The sequence below is a fragment of the Mustela lutreola genome, chromosome 4 (genome assembly GCF_030435805.1).
Source record: "Mustela lutreola isolate mMusLut2 chromosome 4, mMusLut2.pri, whole genome shotgun sequence".
Classification (NCBI taxonomy): domain Eukaryota; kingdom Metazoa; phylum Chordata; class Mammalia; order Carnivora; family Mustelidae; genus Mustela; species Mustela lutreola.
This window is the reverse complement of record NC_081293.1, coordinates 167,766,550-167,788,522: the sequence shown is the minus strand read 5'-3', so window position 1 is coordinate 167,788,522 and position 21,973 is coordinate 167,766,550. Positions and strand designations below refer to the sequence as shown.

At 40.3% G+C, this 21,973-nt stretch overlaps 1 protein-coding gene across 2 annotated transcripts in view; it reads right to left on the bottom strand.

Annotated features, from left to right (window-relative positions):
* Positions 1-21,973, bottom strand: part of MDFIC (MyoD family inhibitor domain containing) — a 91,418-nt gene that overhangs the window by 59,851 nt on the left and 9,594 nt on the right. For both annotated transcript variants that reach the window (XM_059171636.1, XM_059171637.1), the window contains exon 3: positions 11,890-12,012. In XM_059171636.1, the coding sequence (XP_059027619.1) occupies positions 11,890-12,012 (123 nt within the window). The remainder of the gene's footprint in view (positions 1-11,889; positions 12,013-21,973) is intronic.

Sequence of the window (21,973 nt, the reverse complement as noted above, 5' to 3'; positions counted from 1 at the left end):
GACAAATTACTACAGCTTAACCAATTCAAAGCTGTCAGTCTCCTACAGAGAAGCTAAATGTAGTCAAAAGGTACAGATTTTCATTTATGCAACAATTAACATGACAGTATTGGGAGCAAACTCTGTGCATGGCCCTAGGCTAGATGCTGGGAGGGCTACAAAGCTGAAAGAGCCGCCAATTCTGCCTTTAAGGAGCTTCAGTTCAGTGACAAGGAAGAGGGCCATCCACACGGCAGGACAATTTCAAAATTAACAAGTCCTTTAGGAGAGATGAAGATGAACCCAGTCTGCGAGTCCAGAAGAGGGAGAAATCACAGCAGGCCTTGCTCGTGCAGCTGGAGATGCATGGAGACAGGTAACCTGACTGAAGCAGAGGAGGAAAAGATTGCACATGCAGAGGGAAGAACAAGGAATCTATTTTGGCTACAGTAAAACTACATGAAAAGAAGTCATGAAGGAAAAAGCCAAATTTCTTTTCTTCCCATAGTCATCCAAAACAGCTTTGGGAAAGTCCACAGTGGCCCCGCACCGGGGCTCATTGCTGGGGTTGCAACGGAAATCCAGCAGATCGTAGCCACGGCGTAGCAGAACTGGGTTACAAATTGTGACAACTGAAAGGAAAGGGTGCTTGGAGAAAGAGGGAGGAGACAAATTTCTCTCTTCGGAACTGAGAATTAAGTCTGGAGCTCAGGGAGTTTGGGGGGGTGGGCGGTGGTGGGGACACGATGACCCAGAGTGGGAAAGCTCAGAGACAGAAAGGAACTCAAGGCATCTGGAGGACAGAAAGAAAGCCAGGATAGTTCGGGAGGCAGAGGGAGGAATTTCCAGCAGGAAATCTGTCCTGACAAACACTACAAGAGGACTGAGAGGAGGCCACTGGGCAAACTGCCTTATCAGTATTAAGAGATCGTTTTAGATCTAAGACATCTATCAAGGTAGACAAAGTACCAGCCGTGAAGACCAGAAGTGGGTTTGAATACCAGGAGCTCGTCCTAAAATATAGCCTAAAATGTCTCAGAGATAGAGACAGATACATTAGAATATAAGAGGAGTCTTTAGAAAATAGTGTCACAAAATCAAAAGGCAAGAATGGACCAAAAGCAAACATCAACTAGAAATTAAAGTACAGGTGAGAAGCAGAGAGGTCTCAACTGAGATCAGAGAACGTGTAGTCATCCTAAACCTAATCGCACTGCCTTGAACATCTTTTATCTAGGAGTCCCCAGGCCTTCGAATCTGAATGGAGAAGACGGACCGTGTTGGCTGTTCCCTTGTTATCATGGCCAACTGTACACAAGGTCACAGAATTGAGGGAGATAATGGAAGATCATTTGCTGGTGTCAGCAAGCCATGAAAACAAAACAAAAAGACATGTGAAGTTAAGGAGATGAGATTCAAGTCCGGGAAAAGAACACAGTTAACACATTAGGCATAATTAAAGAACGGGCAGAAATGAGAATTCGAGTTTCTGATTTCAAGATCTTAGAAAAGAGACCTTGGCGGCATCAAAGTCCAAAGTGTGTCCATGTTTGTAAGGTGGCTCCAGTGAAACAGATTTGAGGTTCTTTGAGTGAAAGTAGTCAAGCATCAGTGTGATTTCAAAGAAAGGAAAAGCAGCTCTACAGTTCAAGGAAATTAAAAGCAGCCTTGACAAAAAAAAAAAAAAAAAAAAAAAAAAAAAAAAGCAGCCTTGACTTAGAGGACAAATTGGATACTAGCAGGGATTGAAGAGGTCATGCTGGGAGGTGGAGCCGGATGCAAGGGCAGGCACAGCACCATCACACCCAACACCGCTCCACACGGGGACTCACCGAAGACTCTGCCATTCGACTGTGAGTGTGGGCGACCAGCAACACACCTTCACACCGACCTTCCAGGCCTCGGAGGGGCAGTGAGGCTCAAATCTAATGTCTACATCAACTGAAATTTTTTGAGCCTGATGTGAATCAGTTCAAACAAACTTGGACTTTATAGAAGAAGTCAGTATTATTCAATCTCCTATAAAAAAGACCTGATATATATTTAAAGTATGTTCTAAATATTATGCACATATATTTCACTGGGGTATAATCTATAAGAAGTTAAAGAGGCAAATGAGATATATCTACCTGGAAAACACTGAAGGGCATTGGCTCTGTTGCTTTTAACAGTGTAAAGCCAGATCAAAAATCAACCACCTGAAACTGGCTAAAATGAAAAATATTAAAAACCTAAATATGTAAGAACATGGGTTTACTTTTATATTTCCAGTGTTACATATTCATATTCAGAGTTATCTGACAAGACTTTTAAAAATCTACTGGAGGGGCATCTGGGTGGCTCAGGGGTTGAGTGGCCAACTCTTGATTTTTGGCTCAGGTCATGATCTCAGGGTGGTGAGACAGAGCCCCCATCCCCAACTTCTGGTAGGGCTCCGTGCTCAGCGGGGGTCTGCTTGAGATTGTCTCAGTCCCTCTCCCTCTGCCTCCACTTCTGCTCACATGCTCTTTGGTAAATAAATAAATCTCTTTCAAAAATTTACTGGATATGAGAGAAATGCAATAAGAATCTAACTCACGAGAAAGAGCAGGCTAACTGTACACGATCACACCGTTCTTTGGATGTATTGTTTTCACTGCTGCTCATCTTTGTGGTTATGACAGCACCTTTGCAATGCTCAACGAACATGGAGGTGCCCTGCAAAGATGGGCCTCTATGTTGATGATACAGTATGGGTTGTTTTTTTTTTTTTTTCCCCATTAAGACAAGGAACGATAGGCAACATTCAAAGATGACATGTATGGGGGCGCCTGGGTGGCTCAGTGGGTTAAAGCCTCTGCCTTTGGCTCCGGTTATGATCCCAGGGTCCTGGGATCGAGCCCCACATCAGGCTCTCTGCTCAGCAGGGAGCCTGCTTCCTCCTCTCTCTCTCTCTGCCTGCTTCTCTGCCTACTTGTGATCTCTGTCTGTCAAATAAATAAATAAATAAAATCTTAAAAAAAAAATAAAAAGATGACATGTATGGTCTCATTAGACCACACTGGCATGAAAGCACCTAGCTGGTTCAGTCGGTTAAGCCTACGGCTCCTGGTTTCAGCTCAGGCAATGACCCCAGGGTTGTGAGATCGAGCACCAAGTCAGCTCTGCCCTCAGTGCAGAGTCTGCTTGAGATTCTTTCCCCTTCCTCTCCTTCCCCCTCTGCTCTTCCCCGTGGCTTGTGTTTGCTCTCTAAAACTAAATAAATAAAATCTTAAAGATCACGCTGGCATGAATCAATTATTTATGACAATTTGAGATGGTAGGAATCTTTTTTTTTTTCTTAAATTTCCCAGTCCAAATTCTCAAAACCATGAAAAATGTATTTAATGAGATTATGTTCCAATGCAGAACAAATCACTCCACCCACTCTCTTCTCTAGCTCACTTAATGCAATTTTACCCTCCAATACCAGCATCGGAGGGTTTCAAAAAAAATTTCCCTGACTTCTGGGTGTCTTACTGTGGAACCCAAGGACTTAGGAAGACTCCAGCTTCTGATGGAAAACCGTGGAGCAGGATTTACCGTCAGTCCTGAAAGACTCAGTGAAGGAAACGGACAAATCACCGTATTGACTCTGAAGTGTGCTAAGATGGAGGGGAATGGAGCTCCTGGAAGGAGTGGAGAGGGATTTTCAATGTTCCTTCTCGTTCTCATACACCTCATCCTCTACCAAGCCATGGATAAAACTATAGCCGGAAGCAGGTCTCAGTCGTTCTGTGCCTGGATAAAACCTGGCAACCACTGCCTTCAAGAATCTGTTACATAGCAACTGTCCCACATACCTGTACAAGCTACTCATACTTGTTACAAAGACAGGATCTGCCCAGCCCAGAAAAACTTCCTCATTCTAGAATTTCAGAGCCTTACTGAAAAAAAAAAAAAAATTCTAAAATGGGTATACAGTATTCTTTTTTGCTTACCAGAACTGAATTCCCACTCCCTTGATGCCTCCAGCTAGGCCTGGCTTTGCAGCCATGGGACTTGTGTGAGCAATGGCACAGAACCCCATGCTCAGAAGGACCCTGAGTGGGTTCAATGCTCTATCGCTGCCATCTTGAAATTCACACTTTTTGAATAAGGGGACCACAATTCTCATTTTGCACTACACTCTACACATACCCCACCCACCAATTTATTTAGCTGGTCCTGTCTCCTGCAGAACCTGAAGGAATCTGAATCTTCTGGCTTATCTATTACTTGAAACAGTTCCTACAGGGGACTGGGCTCTAATGTAACTTTGGGAAGCTGGACCCTTACCCTGGCATTGTTAGCTATGTAGGAGATTTTCTTTTTAAAATAATCCCATTCTCGTATGTTACTGGACTAGATGGAGAAGACCTTTCTAAATCTTACAATGAGGCAAACCAGCAGCTCCAAACAACGTGCACTGTTTTTCATTCATTTCAGAGTCCTCAGCTTAGAGAATATCAAACGACTCTTCCATTCCTCCACAACAGGTAACTAATCTTAGGGCAAAGCAGAAGGAACCAGAGATAACCAACTTGTTGGCTTCTCCTCAACTATTAAGTTTTGATGAGGAATTCAGAAGATTGAGAGTCAAACATAGATAAGCCCCAACTTTGCCTTTTAATGGCCACAAAGATGGGAACCAACCTCTGGATTTGTTTCCCCACCTATTGAACAGGGCAATTTTTATGAAGCCTCTAAAATTTCTTCCAAATCTAACAATCTAGGTTTGGGAGAAACTATTTCATTTAGCATCCGTGCAACCGCACCTTGTAGCCTGTCCTCACCAAGGACCATTCCACTTCAAAATTGAGAATTCTTACTTTCCGTTTTCATAATTCATCTTCTCTTTCCACTTTCCCTGTTCACTTACTCCATTGATACCTGTTTTGTTTCTCTAGGAATAGAAACCGTGATGGATTGTCAGCCTCTCTGGCTATTTTTCTTATTTGTTAGACCTTTCTTGTTTTTACTCCTTTCTCAGCCCATCAGACAGCCACAGCCCAGCATTTCAAACCCCCTTTGAAAAAGTCCTTAAAACCTCTGCCATCCGACCTTTGGAAACAACTATTATTTGTCCAAACTAAAACCCTTGGCCTCATTCCCAGCACCTGCTTTTCTCTCACCCCTCATACACCATAGAAAGCTGGATCCCACCTGCCATGACCCTAACCAAGATGTAGCTTTCTCAGCTGGATTAATACAACAGTCTCCCTGTTGGTCTCCTGATACTTTCAGTTTCCCATTCTTATTTATATTCCAACTACCACAACAGTAATCATCCTAAAATATAGGCAAATATAAAAACATAAACCTACCCTACTCCCTTCAATACCTTCCATCTTCCCTTAAACCTCTGTTAACAGATTCTTTGCCTCTTACTTCTCTCCACCTCTAGTCGAACATTTTATATCTCAGCTTATACAAAACTTCTGTAACTCTCCTCAAGCTGACCTATTACCTCTAGACCTGTAAGTATGCTGTTTTTTGGTTTGGGGTTTGGTTTTTTTTTTTTTTTTTGCTTACTATGGCGCCATCCACTCCGATGCTCTGCCTGAGTTGGCTAACTCCTTTAGGCTTTCCTATAGACATCAGTCCCTCTGGAACACCCTCTTTGACCTCTCCCCAATGTGAGAATTTGTGCTTCTCAAATGTGAAAATATAGCAGCCTGCCCTTTCCCATCACAGCACTCATAATACACATTTCAAGACCATAAACTCTGAATACACAGACCACACCTGCACTGTTCCTCACTGTATCATCAACATAACACAGAGTCAGCCCAGTGTAACACTCCATTTTAATGTAGCCGATTTCTTATTCAGCTTTAAAAGTTATATTTTGACTGCTAATCCTGAAAGTTCTGTATGAATAACATACTCCACAAAAAATAATTTATGTGTAAATTCACATAGTGTTCAGCTCCAGGAAGTTGGGAGGTTTGAGAACTAAAATTATCTAGACCACAGCATTTATGGCCTTGATCTTTACATGTTAGTTATTCCTTCAGTGGTTAGCATCTTCAGGTTGATCTCTGAGGTAGTTCCCAGGCCTCAGCACCTCCCCGAGGCTCAAAGAAAGTCCCAAATGGGAAAGGAATAAATCTGATTCCGTCATTGGACCCTACCCACCACTTACACTTCAATACTATCTCATCTTCCCCCAGTAAAGACCAGAAGATTTTAAGGACATCAGAAAGAGACTGAAAATCTTTGACGAAAGGGCAGCAGGAGATAGACTGGAAATGAAACCAGTCATGGTAGAGGGTAGGGGTGAAGGGAGAAGTAATAAATGAAACTATTCATAGGATCGGTAAGAACAACAACAGCAACAACATACACTGCACTTTACAGAACACAAAGCATTTAATAAGTAATTTGGAAAGGCAGAGGAAGAGAGGAAAAGGAAGAAGAAAGGCCGAGGCTGGGCATAAACAAGGGAAGGAGGGATGAAGGAAGGAAGGAAAGAAACTAAATCGGTCTCAGACTCTTTTCTTATTGGCTAGACAAGAAGAGTAAGAAACGGGGAACCAAAAAAGGTCCTACATAAAGTGCCATCTCCACCCACCCCCATGGACAATGAATGTTATTGAGATCATGGCCATGGATCACTGAGAACTCTTCAGAAGAACTTATCAGCAAAAAGCAGTCACACCTATGACTTGACTGCTTTAATACCCTTAGAGTCATCTATAAATATTTGGAACTTGACATGAATGAATCATGTATAGCTTGGGAGTAAGAAGGGAGTTAGAAGGAATAAAAGGAAGAATGTATTGATTTAGCATGTTCGTGAGAGGACCTTAAAGTCGGAAATAGTACAAGCAAGATGGGTAAAGAATCTCATTAATTCTATGTGCTTCCTACGCATTTATTAAGCATAAACCACATAGCATCCAATGTGTTGGCTAACATTGTGACATAAATATCCACAATCTTGGGAAGACATGGTCTATGTACCCAGCATGTCTGCACACGTAACCGACTGGAATCATGGATCAAAAAAAAAAAAAAAGCAAAAGCAAAAGCAAAACTAAAAAACAAAGCTTCGTAACTGATACCTCTACCCCAGGATAATAATAATGAAAATCAATAAATTCATTCAATGTTTACACATACAACTCTGTGCTAACTAAGCATACAAAATACGTTTTCTCATATAATCCTTTAAATAGGGATGCTTGCATGGGTCAGTCAGTTAAGCAGCTGCCTTTGGCCCAGGTCATAATCCTGAGATCCTGGGATCGAACCCTACATCTGGCTCCCTGTTGATGACGGAGCCAGCTGCTTCTCCCTCTCCCTGTGCTACTCCTCCTGCTTGTGCTCTCTGTCAAATAAATAAATAAAATCTTTAAAATAAATAAATAATCCTTAAAATAACACAATAAGGTATACAGAACTAGCCTTCATTTTAAAAATGAGAAATTTGATCACAGAGTTTAAGTAACATGTCCAACACCAGGAATAACGATGTCAGTATCCGAACCTGGCAGTCAGCTTCCAAGACTCTGAGCGTAGGATGCCCAACGCAGAAACAATGGGCAATGGTTCTCCCTAGCATCTTGACCCAAACCCAGATAAGCTTGGAATGATGGACCCTAAGGAAGAAATACGTCAATAAACTTGAGTTCTATTCTAGAATGCAGCCTAATCATGGTCATTGGCCAATGAGATAAATATAGGTAACCACCCAAAAGAGCTTCTGATTGTCCACTCAACCCTGAAACCAAATCATGAGTTGGATTTTGGAATAACTGGTGGTTAACGATTCTTCTCTACAGCAATAACCAAAGCATCTCAACTATAGCCACATTACCATTTGGTCAGCGTATTTTTTTTAAAAAAGAGAATTTTTCTGAGAGACAAATGGAGGAAAAGATACTGAGCCAGGTGAAGTCACAAAGGCTTACTCCCAATATGGGATCCCAGAATGAATGAGCAGGCACTATTAAGAGAGAATTCCACATCACCTAAGAAACATAACACAGAACTACATTCGTCCCCTTCCCCCACAGTCTTACTGGATGATACTTATTTCAGGGGCTTGTTTATGTCCTCTTTTATATAAAGTGAATTCTAAAGGAATAACAGTAATAATATTAACTATCATGTGCATTCAAACATGAGAACTGCTGAAGAAATTTAAATATAAATCTCTCATGCTCTTCCCTTATCATCAAGTGAGAAATGTTCTCAGTATGTAAACAGCACGCCTGAGTCTCGGCCTTTTTCAGCATTTGACATAAAGAAGGCATTCCGTCAAGCGATCAAGTAGTATTCACTAAAGAGTGATCAGAGGTAAGTTGGCAAAGTCTTGGAAGAGGAAGGAATAGAGCTCCTCAGAACCCAGCCTGGCGATGTTGAGAGGAAACTCCAAGGATGCCAAGGGGAAGATTTCCAGCAGCAGGAAGAGTGAAACAGCAGGAAGCATTAGCTCCATGAAGAGGAGACAAGTGTGCATTCGAGAAGAGGCTTGCATTCTTCTACCAATTACGTGCTTACTATTAGGAGAGCTAAAAACTCTTCAGAATGAATAAATGGGTTAAATAGAATGAGGATTACCATTTAAGTGGAGCATTCTAACTTTGCTTCAGATCATGGGAATTCTACAAAATCACAAAGGAGAGAATTAGCTGTACAAAATAGTTTAATTTAATGGGAAACTTATTTCAGAAGAGGGGCTAAGGAAAATTTCTGGAGTTAAGTAATGACATTTAGAATTAGGAGACGTTTATGTAAAAGCAATGTCCAAGGATCAAGTTAAGTAATAAAAATTTTCAGAAAGACCTAGAAAAATCTGCGATAGAGACCTGAGGCACTTTGGAAAGAAGAACAAAGAAAAATGTAAGCTCTCTCTCTATAGGAAATAATTAGAATAGAACTTGACCTAAATTAAAGGAAAATACTACAAATATCTGAGTATAAACACAGGATACACACACACACACACACACACACACACACTCTCTCTCTCTCTCTCTCTCTCCTACCTTAGAAATCCCCCCAAAGACTAAGATCAAAATGTTACTTCTGTTCTTTTTCTAGTCTAATTAAAACATGAAATGTTGCCTATTGCCTGTTATCAGTTTATGCATATTATGGGTTAAACAGAAAAATTAATATTAATTGAGGGTGTCACTTCTCTGCCACATTTATTTTACCAATTCAGAGGAATAGTGATTATAAAAACAAGGCAGAGCTCCAAATTATATACTGAATCATATACGCTAATCCGAGGGGAAAAGCCAAAGTCTTAACTAGTGTTCCCATAAAAAGATACTTTTATAAACTAAAATTTAAGCCTCATTCCAGAAATTATATGCCAAAATGTTTACTTGGAATATGAAGCCCCTTTTAAACTGTAAAAAGAAAATTCATAAGATGAAAAAATAAAACCTCCCAATCATAAAATTTCCTCAAAAACCTCCATTATGCTTTTAATTCTTTACTGATTTAGGTCTTTTCTTTTTTTTTTTTTTTTATTTTTAAACCAACTTGAGTAGTTGGAATTGTCTTTTTAATTTAAATTTCATAAGAAAGAGAATCACAATGCACATTCCCTGACCAGATTGTGTGTGGCCTATTTATTCGAAATGTTCGATTCCATATGGATTTCTTCTCTTTTATTTATAACTTCCAGAAAGGATTCTCTGTAATAAGTTAGCAACTCAAGGGCAACTGATTTGAAATCCAGGCCCTGAGAGCACTGTACCTGAGGTCTGCCACCTGCAAGGTTTTCTAGAAGGACCAGGGAAGGCCCACAAAGCTCGAACTTCTGTGTGGAGCATGAACCAAGTGTGAGCCACAAGTGGGTGGTCCACTGAGGTCAGGGTTAAAGTTCAGAGAATAATTTGGAAATTATTCTCCACTTGGATCTCATTTATAAGCCTGAGAATACACCCTTTAATTAGAATACAATTTCCAAAGCAACCACTCCCTTGACTTTCCAGAGCTCAGTTATTCTCAGGAAAGTAAAAACAGCCTCATCACACTGACAGCTAACAGTCCCCTATAAATTACGCCTTCAATGTCCAACAAAGAAAGCAGCAGGCATCCGGGACAATGTAGATGTTAGCTGCCAGCCTTCTAACCACTCTCAGGAGCAGAGAGAGAAAGAGAAGTCCTATTAAACCGACTCACTCTCGTCCACTTCTTGCTTATGCAGCTGAGCCGTCCCATGGAAGCTTGGAAAAAGAGTGGGCTGTGCATTTGACAACGTTCCCACACCCCGGCCGGCCTCATTTTTCTGATGATTCCTGCGTCCAACCAACCTCACACTACAGTGGGAACACTAAAATCAATTCCATGAGAGCCAGCTGCCCGCCTCTTCCACAGTGCTCAGGGAGCCACAGTGCTCAGGGACTCCTGGCATGGGAGCCAGCCCTGGCCTGACTCACCACAGATGTTCCCCCCTCCTCCCCCTTGCAACTCAGAGCCAGGGCCTTCTTTCCAGGGCCTATTGTGATTACAAAATATTTTACTGGGCCCCCTCAAATGTGCTAGAGGCCGAAGAGGAAAACACACACCTCACTCACCTTGGAGTTAAGAGAGGCAGGCAATGAATTATGCAGACGACCACCTACTCTACCGGGAAGGCCAAAGAAGAAAATCCAGACAGCTCTGTGGAGGCCAGTGTCAGGGAGTTGGAACAGCAGAAGCTATCACAGTGTCAAACTTTGAAGTGCTAGCCAACCTTGAGTCGAGTCTAAAGATGACATAAATCGTTCTGTTTTGGCAAATCCAGATATCAGATTTTTCTGGAGACGCAACAAAGTTGCGTTTGCCTAGAAAATGTGTAACCAGGAAGAGGACAAAAATATAGTTTCTGAAATCTGTAATCAGAATTCAGAGTCCAAGGTCACCCATAAATATTCAGAGAGTCTTGCCAGCTTTATTTCAGGCCGGGGGTGGCTTTGCTGCCTTTGGCCTTTTTTCTTCCAGATATCCATTTGACTGTTTCCCCAGCAGCCTACTCAGAGGGGGCCATAAAACTAGACAGTGGCTCCCAGATACTCCACTGTCCCTTGGTACAAGCTAAACCATCATTATCTCCAACGAAACCATTTAATGCAATTTACATTTTTTTTTTTTAAATCCCTGCCCACCTACCTAGTGTAGACGATAGGACGAAGAATTTATTTCCAATCCTCTCCCTTTAATGGTATGAATTCTGTACCTAAGATGGAGCTTCACCAAACACTATAGCAAAAATCTTTTTACTTATTTGTTTACTAGAAAGAATAATTCACTCTTTGAACCTACAGAGGGGAAGTTCCAGGTCTAGAGAACATGACACAGAACCTGCATTCTGAACAGCACCCCTGTGATACTGCTGTTGCCAGACATTCCCACATTCAGATGAAAATACACCAAAGCTTTTGTACATATTCTACAAACTACGTTCAGGAAGAGGAAAAGAGTAAAAAGAAACCAAGTAGTGCTAAACATGTTAATTGCAAAAAAAAAAAAAAAAAAGATGACAACAGAAAACCAGTTTGGAATCATTTGTCACAAGAACAGGGACCAGAATGGTACCAATCACCAAAGTGCTGTTTACTATCCTTTTGCTCTGTCTTTATCTTTTTAGTTTCACAGTCCACTCAGAATTGTCCAACTTCTACTTCATCACTGCTCAAGAAGGAAGTAAGTTTAACTATATCTCTAGGAGAATAAAGTCCAAAATTTATAGGCCAATTCTTCCTTTAGATAAAAGGATGGAAATGGACAGACAGTATTACTTATATCCTAGTTTTAGCTCTACATCTTAAAATACTTATGAATATACTTTCAGATAAACTCTGCTGATTTAGAGATTTCCGGGAGAACTACAAGGAACAATGAACTGAAAGCATGCTTTCATAGTGATATACCCAAATCACTCTGATTTTCTCTACAAATACTTACTTCGGATGAGTTCGTCATCTGAACAGTTTTCCCAAATGGACTGGTCTTGCATCTCTCCATGTGTGAAGCAGCTATTGGTAGTTTGAGTTACAGTTCTCTCAGTATTTTCTTTATCACATTTTTCTAGATAAAACACAAGATATATTATTATTAAATGTTATATATTTTTCTCTATTTTTTCTTATTTTAAGGTATTTTTCCCCCCCAAATGCTTCCAAGTCTGCCATAATTTAAGCAAATGGGAGCCATATCTCTATCGACTGTTGCAGTAACAGATTTATTAAGCACCTACTATGTGACCAGCATCAAAGACACAGACATGCATACAGCAAAAATAACCTATTAAGATTGTAAGTAGAGCCCCGTGGGTGGCTCAGATGGTTGAATGTCTGCCTTCGGCTTGGGTCATGATCCCAGGATCCTGGGACTGAGCCCCACATTGGGCTCCCAGGTCAAGGGGGAGTCTGCTTCTCCCTCTCCCTCTGCCTCTCCCCGTGCTCATGCTCTGTCTCTCTCAAATAAATACTATTTTAAAAATCTTTTTTAAAAATGATTATAAGTAAGTCATCATAACACACGTGGTCTGCCATGACAGAGTCATGTGCAAAGGTCATGTACAAGATGAAAGTGGGTCTGTACAAGTAGGGGGCAGGCATGGTAGGGAAAGCACAAAAGGAGAAGAGATCCCACTGAACGGCTGGGCTAAAAGACTGCAGCTGAACGAGGAGGGACTGAGAAGTGAGAAGGTGTAGAAACCAAGTGTAAAGTTCTCTCTGTGGAAGCTTGGGAAAGAGGCAACGACTGTGTTCCGCATTCTCAGAAAGGGAGGCTCTTGAGGATGGGAGATTTATACATGGGTTTATGGGTCCCCAGGGGGAAAAACAGTAAGGAAAAAGTACCACCTTTTCAGGACATAAGAACTCAAACAAAAAGCTAACTGGAACACAAGGTGAAATCCATGTTATAAGAGGTCCAGAGCACTGAAGAAGTTTGAAGGAAGAAAAAGAAACTCACCCCGATTCAGAGCTCAAGAAAAGCACTAGAGAAAAAGGTGCATGTTGGACGGTCTTCAGAATATTCATAGGAATTCTAAAAGCAGGGATGGGAGAAAGGCGATGCCGCGTAGAAGAACGGCTAGGGCCAACTCTACAAGTAAAAAGGTTCCAGCACTCTGGAGTGTGAAATACTTTAAGAGGGACATTAGGAGATAAGACTGTAAAGGTCTGATTAGGGACACAGCATGGATATTTGCACACAAAGGTGAGAAATCTGGACAGAATTTAAGGCAAGATAAGTAAGTCAAAGTAGCCACTGAAGCTTTATGAAATGCCTTATCAGAGCCATGCATTAGGAAGATTAATACATTTGTGCACAGCAGTGCCTCAGTCCTGACTGCGCTTTAACTCACTTGGGAGCACTCTTTAAAAAAAAAAAAAAAAAAAACAGATTCCTGGGCCCCACCACCAAAGACTCTATTTCAACTTGAGTGTGGGGCACTTAGGTAATTTTATTGCACTTAATATCCCTGAATCACTAGAGTATGGATGTACCTAAGAGGGAGAAGAGAGGAAGGGAAACTAAAAGAGAGACTTAGAAGAGTCCAGTTTGATCAGAGTTGAATATCCTGAACGACAAGATGGGAAAGGGGGATGTGAGAATATAATTAGATCTATTTCTCTATCTATCTCCCTATCTATCTAATACGAGAGCTCTGCATGGATGGGACTGGAGATGAGGGAGCGCTCTCGGTCAAGGATTTCACTGGGAAAACATGGAGGCCAGAAGAATAATTTATTAATTTAAAAATATGTATTTGTACACAGTGGATGTTTAGGCTTTGTGCTAGGCAATGAGGATGCAATGAATTGTGAGATGCGACTCAGGCCTTCACGGACTTTACGGTTTAGTGGATGAGTTTAGTGTTGCACATTTGAATTTGCAAATCCTAAATAAATCAAGTTATAGCTTGGAACAGTGACCCTCCTCAACTTGACTGCTAAAGCCAGTTAAGTGAATGGGCCCATCAGAAGAATTAATACATTAAAAAAAAGAGTACCAAGACGGGCCCGTACAATTAGAAAGGAGTCAGAGAAGGACGAGAAGCTGGATGATGTCAAGCCATGGAAGCAAGGAAAGGAAAGAGATTCAAACAGAAGTTGTTAGTCAACTGTGTTAACATTTCCAGTGGAAGGAAAAAATTTCTGCACATGCAAAAGTTTCTCATGTACCATGGGGATTTCACAACAATTGAAAAGTTCTGCCATGAAACACATTTCAACACATGAAAATAAATGGACACCCTCTTAGGACTAAATCCAGAGGCTAAAGTCTCTGAAAAAAAGCAGGGTCTTCAATGCTAAGTATTTTCAGAAAGCAAAACCACATTCAGATAGCAGTAAAATATAAATCAGAAGCATGCTAAACCAATATGTTCTAGAAGATTTATGTAACATTTACTCAGCATTATCCGAGAGAAAATGTAATCTTCCTGAGAGGTGTTCGTTTCAATTAAAATCTTGACTTTTTTAAACAACTCCAGAAGTCTTTCCACTGTTACAGTCAACTCAAGGCCTTTCTGAGATTATCAACAGAAGAGCTTTTTTATAAAAACTCACTAGTTTACATACACTAGCTCATCAGCCCAGTCCCACATACTTGCAGCTACTGTTATGTAGCTAACTGCCGCCAGGTGTCATGCTAGTAGGCTTGATTCAATTAGTAACTTTAATTGAAGCTGAATGAAATTAATTATATAATTTTGAGCTGTTCAAGTTTAATTCCATTAAAATTAATTCATGAAACCAGGGCATTATGAAGCATTGCTGACTAAAAGAAAATAGGTATGAATAAAGCCTCTAGACACACTTGACTCACATTTGAATCATGTCCAATATTCAAGTGCTCAACACAGGCCCTCTAAACTCTCTACTGAATAAATGAAAATGTCATGTGGTCCATACGCACACGGATCTAGTAGTGACCCACTCGTAAGAGGAACATAAAGTTCCTTCTGCTTTAAATATTTATTAAGGGACAGTTTCACTTTTTTTTTTTTTTTTTTTTATGTTTTCTGATCTGTGAAATACTGGAGTTAGAGTTCCCCTCAGGTTAAAAAAGAAAAACTATCATCCTTTGTCCCATTATGTTCAAGAAATAATCACTAAAGTGTAATGACTCTCAAATCACAATCATCAGTCTATCCAACTTCACCTTCTTTGAAAAGTAAACGTCCTGGCCCAAAAGTTGACCTCAGCTTTTTGCTGTGACCCACAGCACCCAGCCCAAAGCAAGGCTCAGAAAAGGTCTTAAGTATAAAAATTCAGTCGACTTTTGCCAATTCTCCACGTCTATAAACTAAACTTCTGTGACCACTTGAGTGATGTACAGCTTTCTCACATACGTATATTGTTTTATTAACATATCTGTAATACTTAATGGAATACCTATTCGGCAGCCTCATAAATGGTGCACAGTTCCATCTAACACTGAAGAAATGCACTGAGGCAGAGGAAGAATTAATTGATAGACAATTTTAAGATGAGCACCATGATGTCCAGCCACAGAACCCACTTTACTACAACTTTCAATATCTTGGGTCAGCCATTACTCATTAAGATGACCAACAGGCAGTTTCAAAGAGCGGATTTCTAGGATCAATATAGGTTTATGGTGTTACTTCTGAACTGCAGAAGCAGGGCCACAGTCCTGGTTTAATCATTTTGGGTTCACAAAGGTTTGTAGTGGCTATTCATCTAGGATGTGGTCCTCAAAGACATGTCCCGCATATCCCATAGGTAATCAAGTAACTTCACGATGCATGAGATCAGTCTGTATCTTTCTGCAAGAATTCTGTATACATATCCAAGCAGCACTCCTCCCTAACTTAACAATCTTTTCTTGAAAAGAGACCTTCATCAGCTCAATAATGCCATTCTTTGCAGAGCTCCTTAACCATCAAGATGCACAGGTCCCAACCTCAGAGGTCCCAATTCAGGTGGTACAGGAGAAGTCCTGTCATCATCATAGATAGCCAGGTGTGAGGGAAACTGCTCTAAGTTCTTCTGTTCTACACAACTTAGAGAAAACTCGGGAGTGCCTATTTAACACTGAGATACACACCTTGCTTTCTGCATCACCTCATCAAAGGATTCCAAGTAAGCAGAAAATGCAAGTTGACCTCATCACCAATACAGAGGTATTCAGTTGTGTCCCCACGCTGGAACAACTATGAGAATATAAAACCTGAATCACAGTGAACAGTCATCAGTTCTACTAACAGATGACTACAGAAGCGTGTTTTAGAGACTAAAATAAAAACTGAAGATACCTTAAAGATAACACTAGACCAGAAAATAGCTGCCTACTTCTGGCAGCCACTTCCAAAAGGCTGGCTTCCCAAAGAATTCTAGTTACCCTGAATACCGAAGTACAGACGAATCTTTGGCTGGGGTGGTGGGGGAGAACCCCAACAACTACCAAAAACCTCAGCCCTGGGACGCCTGGGTGGCTCAGTTAAGCAGCTGCCTTCTGCTCAGGTCATGATCCCAGCGTCCTGGGATTGAGTCCCACATCGGGCTCCTTGCCCCGCAGGGAGCCTGCTTCTCCCTCTGACTCTGCCTTCCACTGTGTCTGCCTGTGCTCGCTCTCTCTCTGACAAATAAATAAATAAAATCTTTAAAAAACAACAACAACAACAAAAAAAAAAAAACAAGAAATGACAAAACTGAGGGTAATGAAAAATGAACTGGGCTATAATTCTGACTCAGAAATTGACCAGCTATGTGGCTGGGGCACATTTTCTTCAACCGGAAATGAGGGCACTGAGCTGGATGGTTGCAGAGGTCTTTTTTTTTAACTCCAAATTCTGTAAATCTAACTCCGCAAAAGGGCTGAACAGCCAAAACTTCATATACACAATGAAGGGCACTCAGAATGGAGTGGAGGCAATTGGAAGAAAGCCTTCATAAGGCATTGGATTTAAATTAATTCTCCAAGAAAATAATAAGCATGAATTAAGCAAAAGAATCAGAGGAAAATAAGAATTCTAAGCAATCAATTTAAAATACAATATGCCCTATGCAGAAATGACTTTCTTACAGGATTAATACTCTTAGCTTTCTGTTATTTTTCTAAAGAAAGGTACGGAATGTGAGAAGCAATCTCTCTCTAATCTCAATCATTCCCACTGATGAAGAAGGAGAAAGAACCAGGTAAACAGAATTTCCATTTAATTAAAAATTCTCTAATATTTTACTTAGTTGACATTATACAAATTTAAATTTTTGAGAGTAAGAATTTTACCTATCTGAGAGCTAGGGGATAACCTAGTTGAATGGTGATTCACAAAAGAAAACTCGAAGAGCATTAAAAATAAGCAAATTCGATAATAATGTATGTACAACATTATGTTCTATGCACACAACAGCCACTCAGCTGGTATATGGTTGTTAAACAACTTTTTGAAAATGAAACAACACTTTCTTTTGTGGGAAGAGTAAATTAATGAATTTTTGCAATTACAGCATTAGCAATTTTTAAAGGAATTTGATATATAATATTCATTTGATCTTCAGAACCATCAACGATATTTTAAAGAACACATTAGCTCCATTTTACTGATGAGAATACAGAATGAGTCTCAGAGATAGATATGCAGTTGAAAATAGGATTAAAGTCAGAGCTAGAGAGTCTCGTGCAGCTTGGCTCATTTCATACCACACCTAGTGGCAGAAAGACCCACTCCAAAACTCAGCCCTTCAAAATTCCAAGGAATGACCCCTCACAAAAAAACACATCCTATTCTCGGTCAGTTAGGTTCATTAGCAAGTTATACTTTATTTTCAACATAAATTTGCTCCCGGGTAATTTATAACTAATCACAGTTCTGCCCATTGTCGGTAGAAACGGTAAAGGTAACTCTTCCTAAACGACAACACTTCCAACTACTGAAGAGGGATATTCTTTCCAGCAGTCTGTCATCAAGCAAATGTACAACCTCAATAGCTAAATGCTGTGAGCACGTAATAGTGAAAGAATCTAGTCATGCTGCATAAGGATGATTAGTTTGTCAAAGCTACTAATGAGCTTTTAAACATAAAGTTCTGTATGTGCCAGGGGTTTCCAAGAAATGGAGACAATATTGTCATGTAAAAGTCCAGATGTATCTGATTCCTTCCTGACAAAGGAAAAGACTCTCATTAGTTTCTCTGGGACAGAAATACCATCTCTAAACTATAGTTTCCACTAGAAGTGGTTAAGAACAGAGGATCTCAAATCAGGGCCCTGAGGTCCACCACTAACTTATAGATCCTGGGAAAACTACTTTTGCCAAAACAGGACCAACAACAGTATCTATCCCATAAGGTGGATGTGGAAAGAAACGGAATCATGTCTGGGAAGCAGAATTTCTGGTACAGAATAAGGGCTCATCCATATTTGCTATTAGTATTTCATTAACTGTTAGGACAATAAGAATCTTTTTTTTTAAAGTTTTTATTTATTTATTTGATAAAGAAAGATCACGAGTAGACAGAGAGGCAGGCAGAGAGAGGGGAGAAGCAGGCTCCCTGCCAAGCAGAGAACTCGGCATGGGCCTCGATCCCAGGACTCTGGGATCATGACCTGAGCCAAAGGCTGAGGCTTTAACCCACTTCGCCACCCAGGCACCCCAATAAAAATCTTTTAAAAAAGCTAGCATATGGGAGCTGTTGAGGGCAGTTATCTATTCAATAATCCCTATGTGAAAAACCATGCAAGAAATCTGTTTCTAGACTGAGTATAAGGAAAACCATTGTGGTCTCTGAGAAGCTGTATTTTTTTTCCTTGATGCACAGTAAACATCAAATTTTTTAAAAAATGACTTCTTTTTGGGGCGCCTGGGTGGATCAGTGGGTTAAAGCCTCTGCCTTCAGCTCAGGTCATGATCTCAGGGTCCTGGGATCGAGCCCCGCATTGGGCTCACTGCTCAGCAGGGAGCCTGCTTCCTCCTCTCTCTCTCTCTGCCTGCCTCTCTGCCTATTTATGATCTCTTTCTGTCAAATAAATAAAATTCTTAAAAAAAAATAAAATAAAAATAAAATACCTTCTTTTTGACCCAAATTTATAGACAAAATTGAGTGACTCTGAGTCTCTCTGTACATTTTGATTTCCCCCATGTTTTGATCTCCTCGATACCCGTATTTTCTATTATTATGTTTTAATCTTCTTTTAAAATGTACTATTATAAGCTGCCTTAAATATTCTGCTGAACTAGGCAGAGATATATCTAAATGCACAAACCAACCATCAAATACATTTTCTACTTGTTATCCAGACTTTATTTGCTTACTTCATAAAAGACTAATACAAACAATGGTGCTTGGCAGAAATCTTAATAAAACCTCATAAAACTTAGTGTAAAATACACATATATTCATACAGAAAAGGAATATAAGTAGTTTTCTTTATACTTAAATTTGGGGGTTTCTGCATGATAGGTCTCATCCAATTCAACTTAATATTTGGTAATAATCTAAGACAGATCATTTATAATCTACGTAAGATATATATTCTTACTGCTACGCAATCTATATTCACGCTTCCTTTTTCTGAAAACAAAATTGCTTTAAACAATTTTTACTCTCCCATTAAAATACCAGTATTATTTCAGGTGATCTATGTGTGCTCCGGTTTATGAAGCCTCAAGTAATCCAAGACTAAAATAACTGGGAAAAGTAAAAATATCTGGGTCTGTTTGTCCCAGAGGCTCAGAACAATGTGGAAATCTACAAATGCTTCCCAAATGTAACCTTTAAAAACCACAGATAAGGCAGATTTCAGGAAGACCTGAGGCTCTGGAATTTTTCTTCTTCACTCATCAAACAAACACTAACAAACAAACCCCTCAAGCCCAATGACATTCAAGAAGCACAGCAAAACAAACGTGCTTTTCCTAATGCTCTCGAATGGATCAAAATCTCACTGTGCAAAAACAACAAAAAACAACAACAACAAAAAAAAAAACACAGCATTTTTTTTTATGATTTTATTTATTTGACAGAGAGAGATCACAAGGAGGCAGAGAGGCAGGCAGAGAGAGAGGGGGAAGAAGGCTCCCCGCTGAGCAGAGACCAATGTGGGGCTAGATCCCAGGACCCTGAGATCATGACCTGAGCCAAAAGCAGAGGCTTTAACCCACTGAGCCACCCAGGCGCCCCCAAAACACAGCATTTTTAACAGATGAATGTGCATATGCATAAAATTTTATAATTCTGTAAAGACAATAAATTTATTATATAAGCACAGATCATTATGAAATTTACAGACAGAAACGCCTAAATCAATTGAATTGATTCACTGTTACCAATATTTTGAAAAGTTAAGACTTCTGAGCAAAATCTAAAATGCACTCCTTCAAAGGGTTTCTTATGCATTCAGAGGCTTAGGGTGCATTTACATGCGAGAGTGATACAAATGACACTGACTGGACTAGTTCACAGGGTGGGGGTAGGGAGAGCAGGTTATACACACAGCACAGAGGAAAACAATTCCACAATCAGATCAACATACAACTGAATATGACTATGCAAAAGACTAAGTACAAAATGCCACTGTAGTTCCGGTAATATCTCAATCGGGGCTCTAAATAAACGGCAGAAAGAGCAGGGAGAGGTGAGGTGACAGCGAGCTCCTACTGGCAACCAGGACACATTACTTCAGTCACGTTTTATCTCCTCCCTTTGACATCTAAACTACAGTTCCTTGTCCTAAAGATATATTTTCAGGATGACCTACCCTGAGGCCTAGTGAACTCCTGCCTCTTCAAATAGATGTTCAATTGTATTCTTTCAACCAAGTATACTCATGCTAACACCAAACACTCACTGGCTCATGGAATTTGGAGTTAGATGGGCTTTTAGAGGTCTCAACCCAACCCGATAACCTGAAGTCAGATGAATACTTAACACCATCAAATATTCCCAAGAACAACCCGAGGAGCCAGGCAGGAATCGGGACACAGCCTCAGCACATCGCTCACCCCAGTCTGGGACTGTTGTGACAATTCAGACTTTCCTCATAACTGGCTAAAATCCACTTCCCTGTCTTTTTCACTGATTCATCGTATTTTGCTCTTCGCAATCTAAGTCTAATCTTCCTTCTATGTGACAGTTTCATCTTAGAAAATATCTCATGCTCTTGTGTCTTGATCTTGTCTGTGCTAAACATCCTTAATTTCTTCAGGGGCTTTTCAGGGCCTTTTTTTTAACTTCTGCCCACCTTTATGGACAGGACGGTCTTCTTCATCTTGTCTAGAAAGCTATTATGAAAGAGTTTTGTCTTACTGACTGCGAGAACACAGAGAAGCTATACCTACAGCAGTTCTCTTGCTTAGTAAATGACTAAGCCTATGACAAAAAGGAACTGAGGACTCTGACATCTTCCCCTTTTCTTAAAATGAGGTCACACACCCAACTTTAGTCTTTTCATGATCACTGTTTTAACTGCCACAATTCTAAAACTTTTCTGTTACCTCTCAGTTCTATCAGGTGGAGATGAACCCTTAACTGGGTACTGTTATGAGAATGAAGGCCAAGGGAAATCAAAAGTGAACCAAAGGGGGTTGTTTCTTCTGCAAAGGCTTTTTCACAGCTATGATTTGAGTCCAATCCTGATATAGGTTAAGTGAGAGAGGATGGAGAAGAGCATTTCACAGAGCAGTGAAACCATAAATAAGATAATGATAAGAGAATCAGAGCTGTACTGGAATTTATTTTTTGGACTTCAGAATGATAGACAGAGATTATAGGTCATGGAACTGATCCTCTCTGGTACTTCTCCTAAAGGCCCAAACTAGAAGCCTCTCATAGAATTCACTAATCTGGCTTCTTTTCTTTGAGACACTGCCTTCTTTGGATTCTCCTGTAAGACAACCAACCCATGTCGGCTCCATAATCTTTGTAATCTCATTAACTTCTACAAGGGTCCATAATGACCAACTCTAGGAGACAAACTTGTAGATCCATTATTCTAGGCCTGTTCCCATGTCCTGACCTACAAATCTGAAGTTAACGCACATCAGTACATCTTTAGCAACTCCAGCTCAACA